Source organism: Tupaia chinensis, unplaced genomic scaffold, assembly GCF_000334495.1.
Source record: "Tupaia chinensis unplaced genomic scaffold, TupChi_1.0 Scaffold143247_1, whole genome shotgun sequence".
NCBI classification, from domain to species: domain Eukaryota; kingdom Metazoa; phylum Chordata; class Mammalia; order Scandentia; family Tupaiidae; genus Tupaia; species Tupaia belangeri.
The window spans coordinates 29,135-38,774 of NW_006203091.1; the positions used below are offsets into that span (position 1 = coordinate 29,135).

The following is a 9,640-nucleotide window of genomic DNA, read 5'->3' on the forward strand; positions in this document are numbered from 1 at the left end:
GGAGAGAGAGAAAACATGTTTCAGAAGAAAATTACAGTGCTCTTGTCACTAGATTCTAGCTTTGTCCATACTTTAAGATCTTTTGTGAATCAATAAAGTGTGAAAAAAGAAGTTTAGTATGGAAGGGAGGGAAGAGAATGGAAAAGGGAAAAACTGGAAAAAGCATGCTTAGTTGACACAAAATGAGAAGCTATTTGCTGATGATAATGTATCTAGTAACATCTTTGTCTTGACTGACATGCGTGGTGTTTGTGTTGGAAAAAGGAATGTATACTGTAAAGGCATAGGATTAAATATAAATAAAGTTAAAAATAAATAAGAAATTTTTGAAAAAAGAGGAAAAGAAAAGAAGACAGAAATAAGAACAAAAAATGACCAAGAAAAAGGCCAACTTAATGACAGGGACAAGTTTGGAAATAGCAATAATAATGTTGAATGCTAACTTCCAGGGTTTAAATTTTGTGGTAGAGTGGTTATTTGCATAAGCTCAGACCACAGTAACACTGCAAATTCAACAAAAGAGAGAGGACATGAAACTGAACTGGTGAAATAGAATTCTATGACTTTTCTCTAAAACATTACCGATTTTCTTCTACGCTTTGTCTTCCAGATTTTTGGGTTTCCTTGTGAGCTGTCTTTAGGTTCAGCAACTTGTTAATTTTTTTTTTAAATTGCAACATAAACTTTTCTCCGTTCCTGACCTCTTTGCAACTGAAAAATATTTGTGAGCCTTCTTGTTTTGTGGCAGAATGGTTATTGGCATAAGTTCAGTAATAATAGTATCTGTTGCCTTGCACCAGAAACTGAGTTCTTATGGGGCTTTGTGCAAGTAACAGACCTAATTGAGACTAACTGAATTTTTTTCACAAATAAGTTAGTTTATGCCTCTCTTAAGTAAAAGGGGAAATGGAGAGAGAAAAAGATGTTTCAGAAGAAAATTACAGTGCTCTTGTCACTAGATTCTAGCTTTGCCCATATTTTTAGTTTAAGATCTTGTGAGTCAATAAAATGTGAAAAAGAAAGTTTAGTATGGAAGGGAGGGAGGGGAAGGAAGAAGGGAAAAAAAAGTAAAAGTGTGATTGACAGAAAATGAGAAGCTGTTTGCTGATGATCATGTATATAGTAATATCTTTATCTTGACTGACATGCACGGTATTCAGCTGGAAAAAAGAAATGTTGTACACTGTAAATATGTATGTGATTAAATGTAAATAAATAAAAATAAAATTAAAATAAAGAGGAAAAAGATTTTTACACACGGATACAGAGTTGTGATAGTTTAGGGTGTCAACTTGATTGGACTAAGAAATATCTAGAAACCTGATAAAACGTTATTCTGGGTTTGTCCATAGTGGCGTTTCCGGGAGAGATTAACATGCAGGTCGGTGTGGGGAAGACACACTCTCAACAAGGGGCCTGGAGTCAACAAATATGGAAAACAGGTGGCTCTTTCTTTGGCCTAGACTGAGTTACATCACCACTTCCCTGCCCCTGAGGCCTTTGGACTTGAATGGAGCCATGCTACCAGCATCGCAGGCCTCCAGCTGGCAGACAGACTGTGGTGAGACCCAGGTATAAAAGGTAACTCGATGTAAACTAAATAAACAAGCTTCAGCTACAACATCTTCAACAGTCTTAGCACTCCATGTAGTGGTTAACTGTATTGTCGATACGGCCTTCTCTTTACCATTTCGTTCTATAGGGAAATCCTTTTCATACAATGGGTTTTATTGAAAAAGTAAAGAATATATTATGACACTCTTTAATTAAGATTCTTTTGTTTTTAATTCTTAAATACCCACGGAGACATGTAAAAGGGCACACATATACATGTACCTCCAGTGACAAAGATGAGTCCATTAGTTAGTGAAAAGGAATAGCAAGTCACTATTAAAAAGCATTTATGAGACAATTAGGGAAATTTGGACATTGCATGGGCTTATATTAGAAATCATTACCTTTTTCTGGTGAGATCATGGCAATGTGGTTATGTTGCCGAAAAGGAAGGATTGTTATCTTCTGGAACACATATTGAAGGGCAACAGGTGGTGTGCTTAGGGCTGGGTCCCACATGGCTGACTACACAGTCTGAGCGTCAGACCCGGCAGCTTGAAAAACCCACCAGGTATGCCGTGAGAGAAAAGGGGGGAGAAGGGATTGCGGAGTGAGTATCCCTGATGGAGGGGTGCTTTCTCACTTTCTCTCTCTCAGGTGAGTACACATGCCCTCTAGCAAATTGAACAAAAGAAAAAGAAAGAGATATTGAGTTATTTATGGGTAACATGATAGATTGCCAGAGACTGAGCAGGAAGAAATCCAAGATTGGGGTCAGGCCGGGAAGCGAGGGTACGGGGCTGAAACGTGACTGGCCACATAGTGATCACCGCTGGAGCTGAGACCATAGTCTCTCTACTTGTGAAGCATTTGCAAATGTCCCTGTTAAGAACATAGAAGCAGTCTCGAGTTCACACTCAGGAAGTGAGTCAGTACTTGAAAAACCGAAATACAAAATCAAAAAACGAATATAGTACATTGACCAGCAGCAAAGGTAACTAGGGCATGTTCCCTTTTACTCCAGCAGTCAACAATTAGAGGGGAAAAAATGAAGCATTTGCACTGCTTTTGTATATGCCAGATTTTAGAATAACCACATAATCATAGTCGATGAAGAAAAACTTTACAAAAGCATCCCAGATAATGTTAGGTCATCGGGAAAATCAGGATGTATTTTTCTGTCTAGAAAAAAATCTGGCAAAAAAGTTCACATGAGACTCATCACTCACAATCTTTTTTAAATTTAATTTTATTCATTCATTCGTTTATTTTAATTTGACCAGAGAGAGACACAGAGAGAAATAGAGAGAGAGAGAGAAACAGAGAAAGCAAACCACCAGGTCCAGGACTTGAACCGTGGTCGGCCATATGGGAGTGTCCAGCACCTTAATCACCATGCCACCTGCTGGTCCCCACATCACTCACAATCTTTAGTGGGATTGTTGATTCAAACGAGGCCCAAGAATATATGAGACCATTAGGGTGAGGTGGAGGTTTGAAATTTCTAAGAGGGACCCAGCTTTCCCCTCACGAATCTCCCGATCAATCTTAGCTTCACCGAAAGGAATAAAAACCACGCATCACTCAGCAGAAGCAGCCAGTGTGGATTTCATGGCACCGCCTATGTCGAAGTCTTCCTCAAAGCGCTGACCTGGAATCTCATAATCCTCTAGAGGTGACGAGTTAAATGACAGGACAATTGGCCCTCATTTTTCAGCAAATATACGATTTTTTTAAGAAAATGGGAGAGGAGGTGCCGTGTGGATATGTATGGGGGAGGGCATGTTTTAGATTAAGTTCTAAGAGGCAGAATGAAGCTATGGAGTTATCTTTGAAGTTAAAAATTCTGTCTCAGGCCAGCCCCATAGTCGGGTTAAGGGAGCCAGATTCCACATGGCTGACTGCTGTTGCGATCCCAGCCCCAGCAACTGGAAAACCTCACTGAGTCGTGTGTGTGCCCCAGATCCTGACAGGATGGAGAAATGGGGAAGGAGTTGCGGCGTGACCACTCCCCTCCTCTGTCTCTCTGCCCCGCTCGCTCTCTGGTGAGTATATGTGATCTTTGGCAATTGAAAATAATCTGGCTCAGTATTTGATGACAACGACAAACAATTGTTAGTTTTTTATGTGTAATATGATTATGCAAGGAAATCGCCACTTTTTAGAGAGTAATATTGAAGTATATGAGGATGAAGAGACACGATGTCTGGGATTTGTGTAAAATACTTATGACCAAGAGACATAGATTAAGAAGGGGTGAGAAAAGAGGGGAAAAGCTACCATAGATGAAGCCTGGTAATTGCCAAGTCTGCTAATGGGTGTGTGGAGTTTCCCTCTGCTCTTTTCCCTTCTGCACCGTTTGAAAACCTTTCGGGGGTAGAGACCATTACCGTGACCTAGGAAACAAGGCCCGCTGGTGTTCGCAACAGAAAACCTTCTGTTGTCCCCCTTGAGAGGGGGACGTGGGAGGTTAGTGTCCTCACCAGTCTATTTGTCATACATACGGTTTACAACAGTATTTACTTTAGCCAACACTAACTAAAATACAGATGCAATAAGACCAACTGACAAGTGGGCAAGATACACATTTTTTAATGAAGGTTCTTAATTCAACCAAGTAATGATTCAAATTCAGATAGAGAAGACAACAAAAGAAAAAGTTGGTTTCTTCGTGTCCCAACTACCTTGGTCTTGAGTCCTTGCAAACATTTGGTAATACCTCCCCCAACCTCCCGGGAGTCATGGATTTGCAAAGACAGAGCAGCTAGGGAATTCGGTTTCAGACCTCAGGATGCACTTTGTTGCCCCGGGGGAATTTATAAGAGAGGTAAAACAGCCCACTCAGCAGCATCAGGAAGGCGGCCAGAGCTGCCAGTAAGACGGCGCTGCCAGTTTCCTGAGTGTCCGGCTTGAAGGGCAAGTTGTAGGATGGTGGGAAGGGGATCCCCTCCATGCTTATGACGGAGTAGTAATTCCAGACCACGATGACGGTGATGCAGATACTGGAAGTGATGTGCAGCATTCCCGGGACAATGAACGGGCTGCAGGTGACATTCTTCGGGCGAATTCCCATGCTTATGTTCCTAAGTGCAAGGATGATGGCAGTTTTCCCCAAGAGCCCTAGAATGTTGGCGGCCAGCAGGAGGTGCTGGGAAACGCGAATATCAAGAGGGAGGAAGGTGTCGTGGTAGGGGTACTGGTAACACGATTTGACTTGGTTGGAGTTGCCGCTGCGCTGATAGGTGCAGACTCCCCACATTCCCACGCAGGCCAGGCCCGGTGAGGTGCTCTCCATGTACCAGACTCGCCACTCCACGAGGACCAAGGAGGTAATGGACAGGACCCAGCCTAAGGTGGCCACAGCCAAACCTGCCACCTGGAGAAGGGTACTGTCGACGATCACAGTCATACAGTCATGACGGCAGCGCACTCAGGAAACTGCAAGAAATATAGAATATCGTGGGAACCAGCAGTTAGCGTAATGGCTATGTCGCTGGACTCCCACGTAGTCGACCGCGGTTCGTGTCCTGGACCCGGTGGCTTAAAACTCACGCTGGGCGCGTGTGCGTGTGTGCCCAAGATCCCGAGAGGAGAATGGAGGAGAAGGGATTGCGGCGTGACCATCCCCCCTGGGGGGTGATTTCTCGCTTTCTGTCTCTGTGTCTCTCTCTGTCTGTCTGGCGAGCGCACGCGCCCTACAGTGAAAATCGCTCCAAAAAAAAAAAAAAGAAAACTGTGAGGTGGGGCCCTCGGGTCGGGGGCAGTCCCCGTAGGTGAGCCGTGCCAGCAGGGAAGTGCTGTATTTGAGGAAGGACACGCGGGGCCCTCTCACCCCGCTGCTGGGGTGCAGTCTGAGCAAACTCCTGAAGGACCATTTGGTACATTTTACCAAAAGCACTAAACTTCAGTCAGTTCTACTTCCGGTCTTTGGGCCAAACACATCATTAGGGCTGGCCACAAATATTTAGCCACAAAAATGGTCATCACAGCATTATTGGTAATGTTAAGAAATGGGAAGAGCATCAAGCCCAACCACAGGGCTTGGTTAAAGCCTTGGTTATAGCCACGCGACATTAAAAGTGGCCGTGGATTCCACAGGGTGTGCTGTTCTATGCTTGGCTCTTTTCCCTTAGTGAAATGTTTTCGAGGTTCGCCCATGCTGTAGCATGAAAGTGAAGTCTGGCCCCCTTGACCCATGCATGGGGATACCTGTCTGACTGACTGTTCGTCCATCCCTCGTCTATCAGATGGATTGACTCCATCTGTGAGCAATGCTCTGAACATTCGGATCTGAGACTTTGTGCGGAGATGTGTCCCCGTCTCTTGCACAGATACCTAGGAGTGCAATTCTTGGATCATATAGTAAGTGCACAGTCAATGCTCTACAAATGGCCTGTTTCCCCAACTGGCCACATCACTGTACATTCCCGGTCACACAGCCCAGTGAATTAGGATGGGACAAACACCCATGCAGCCACCACTGTTTAAGATAGACCCTATCACCATTCCCCCCTTTTCTTTAGGGTCTTTTATCATCCCAGCATTCCTGAACACCTTAGCTACATTCTGCCCATTTGGGAAATAGGAATCAGGCAGTAGGCATCCCTGTGTGACAGATGTCTGTTTTGTACAAGTTGAGGTCTAGTTTTATTATTGATTACTGGGTATATATCCTTCTCTTCTGCATCTGTGTTGAACTCTACCTGGCTTAAGCGGTCTTGGCACGATCAGCACTTCACACCCATGAGGACGGCCAAGCAAAGAAAACTAAGTCGTGGCGAGGAGACGGGGAGAGTAGAACCCCTGTTCGTTGCTGGGGAAATGGAAAGTATGGGCCAGCCCCTGGGGAACATCGTGCGGCAGTTCCTTACCAAACTAGACATAGAGTTGCCACGTGAGCCCTCCATTCCACTTCTGAGCATCCACGTGAACGAAGTAAAATTAGGGACCCGAACGCAGCTCTGTACACCCATGTCAGAACGGCTTACTCATGACAACCAAAAGATGGAAACGACCCAGAATCCCTCACATGCTGAATGGGGAAGCAAAATGTGGTTATGTAGATAGTGGAATTGTATTCTTCTTTCTTTCTTTCTTTGGAGAGGTTTTTGCTATAGGGCATGTGCGCTCGCTAGACAGACAGAGAGAGACAGAGAGACAGAGAGAGAGCAATCACCTCCCATGGGGGATGGCCACACTGTAATCCCTTCTCCTCCATTCTTCTCTCGGGATCTTGGGTACACACGCACATGCACCCGGTGTGAGTTTAAGCCACCGGGTCCGGGACGCGAACCGCGGTCGACTACGTGGGAGTCCAGCGACATAGCCATTACGCTAACTGCTGGTCCCAGTCGTATGCTTCTTCTCAACCTCAGAAAGAAAGGAAACTCTGACACGTGCTCATGGGTGAGCCTTGAGGACATTGTGCTCAGTGAAATAAGCCCGTCAGAGAAGGACAAATCGGGGGGATTCCAGAAGTTCGTGGAAAATAGAATTAAAGTATGAATTAATTTTGGTGCTCCCCAAATTGATGCCCATGCCCAAGGTTTTTCATGATGTGCATTTTCACTTTAGCAGGCCAGCTTGAGGTCTAGCAAGACTGCAGCCATTTTGAAATGAAGAGAGGCCTCTAACGAGGACAACTGACCGAGTGCTGAGTCACGGGGCGGTCTGCTGAGGGATGGTCAGATGAGAGACCAGGAATGGGTATTTGAAGAACAGGATTGAGGATAATCGCTCAGAGGAAAGCGACTGACGTTAGTTGGCCGTGGTGAGCAATGATCTCACATGCTGGTACCCGTGAGTACCGAGCACACGCTGAGCTTTTGGAGACGGCGTGGTGGTGCTTGCTGGCCGTGTCCCTGTCACCCAGTTGCCGAAATAAACTGCCTTTTTCCCCAGCTCCTGCCTCTCATTTCTGACCACGAGTAGAGGCAGCTGGACTTAGTTTGCCAGAAACACCGTGACATTTTGGGGACCCCCGTACTGCGTGATTCCACTTCTGTTCAGTACCTAGGGGAGTCAAAGTCCTCGAGACAGAAAGTGGAATGGGGGTTGCCTGAGGCTGGGAGCAGGGGGCCTGGGAGGTGGTGCCTAATGGGCACAGAGTTTCCGAGGGGGAAACTGAACGCGTCTGAAGACGGAGGTGCTGATAGTCACATGGCAGTGTGAACACACATCGTGCCATGACCCGGACACTTGAAAATGGTTAGAGTGGTAAATTTATGTCGTGTATATTTTACCACAACAATAAAAAGTGAGCATCAGGCTAGCAGGTGGTGTGGAGTTAAGGGGGCAGGATTCCACATGGCTGGCTGTGTGGTTGGAGTCCCAAATCTGTTAGCTTGAAAATCATGCCAGGTACGTGTGGGTGTGTGCCCCAAATCCCGAGACGTGAATGGAAGTGAAGGGAAAGACGGGGCGATCCCCTGGGGGTGTAATTTCTCATTCCCCTCTCCCTCTCTCTCTCTCCTCTCTCTCTCTGTCTCTCTTTGGTGACTGCACACACCCTATAGCAAACTAAAAAATAATAGATAATAAAAAGCACAATATCAAAGGACAGAGTGTCTACTAACCAGTGATGCTGCCTTCAAGCGAACGACGCTGCGGGAGGAAGCTCAGCTCCCAGAGCCAGCACGGCTGCCAGGCCTAGCTCCTCTCGGCCATCCTTCCTGACTGCTCGTCTCTGCCTCCTGCCTTCCCTTCAGTTACCACATTCCACTCCCCACTCCTGACCTTCTAAATTCTCGGTTGCTAGGTCACCAATACAATGGCCATACCTACTCTCATTGGCCGCTACTCTATTCTAATTTCTTCTCTTAAAAAATTTTTTTTAGAATTATTTGTTTTAATTTATTTCTTCTTATTATTATTTTAAAATTTGCTATAGGGCATAGGTGCTCACGAGAGAGAGAGAAAGAGAAGAAAAGTGAGAAAGCAAACCACCAGATCTGGGACTTGAACTATGGTTGGCCATGTGGGAGTCCAGCACCTTAACTACTATGCCACCTGCTGGTCCTGAATTTCTTCTCTTTTTAAAAAAGTTTTCTCCTTACCATGATTTAGCATGTAGACACACACCTAACACCAAGAGTGGGAGAGATTAACACCCTCCAGAGCGTCTGGTCACACCACAATCCCTTCTTCCAGTTGGCTAGCTCATCCGATCTTGGGTACTCGCGAGCATGCCCAGCCAGTCTCAGGCTGACTGGGCTGGGATTCTAACTGTGGTCTCCGTGGGGTCCAGCTTCTCAGCAGCACGTTCCCAGCATGCCACAGAGCCGGCCCTGGTTTCTTTGCCCTGCATCCTCTGTTTCCCTGTCAGCCCTTGAGGGTCGGGGCGTTCACCAGAAGCCATCTGAACAATTGGCTCTGTCTCCTCGCCAGAGATGTAACTGCACCCATACCACCAGGAGGGAGTCACATTTTTAAAGCTACCGAAAGTGCTCTACCTGAAAGTGTTCCTCAAACGGCAGGTTACAGTGCTAGGGGTTACAAACGGCAGGCTCTGTGGATGAGGCTGAAGAACAAGCTCCTTTAAAATGGTTTTTTCAAAATAATTTTTATTATGAAATAATTTCAGACTTAACCAGAAAGTTGCAACCTGTTTGCAGACAAATCACTGCACATGTTCACGCAGATCCCCGGAACAGAAAGCACTCATGCAACCGCCATGGGGTGGCTAGCGCTCTCTCCCCACCGCTTCCTCTCCTCGCAGTCCAGCGGCAGTGTCCTCGTCCTTTCCTGCTGCGGGATTTAGGACGTATCCAGGCTCGCAGCTGCAGCTTGCTGTCAGCTTGCCTTCGTTCCCTGTCATTTTACACGCCGGTTTTGCACTACCGTGCGGCCGGCGCCCCAAAGCAAGACCCCATTAGAGCATCGGTCGCTGACTCGCTCGCTGCAACTGCTGCGGGAGGCCTGGGTGTTTCTGTCGTTTGTTCAAGAATCCCCGTCAACTTGGGTGTCCGATCCATGTTTGGCAAGAATCCTTCAGGAGGGAGGTTGTGTCCCCTCCGAGCACCTCGGGCATAATGTCACACGGGGCCCTCCTGGCACGGGCGGTCCTGAAGCCTCCTCCGGCATCTCG

General features: G+C 46.3%; 1 protein-coding gene across 1 annotated transcript; it reads right to left on the reverse strand.

Moving 5' to 3' along the window:
- Window positions 1-4,132: 4,132 nt before the first annotated feature.
- Window positions 4,133-4,963, reverse strand: LOC102489871 (claudin-34). Its single transcript, XM_006163830.1, has one exon. The coding sequence runs from the start codon at window positions 4,961-4,963 to the stop codon at window positions 4,334-4,336; it is 630 nt and encodes a 209-aa protein (XP_006163892.1). The 3' UTR covers window positions 4,133-4,333.
- Window positions 4,964-9,640: the final 4,677 nt, after the last annotated feature.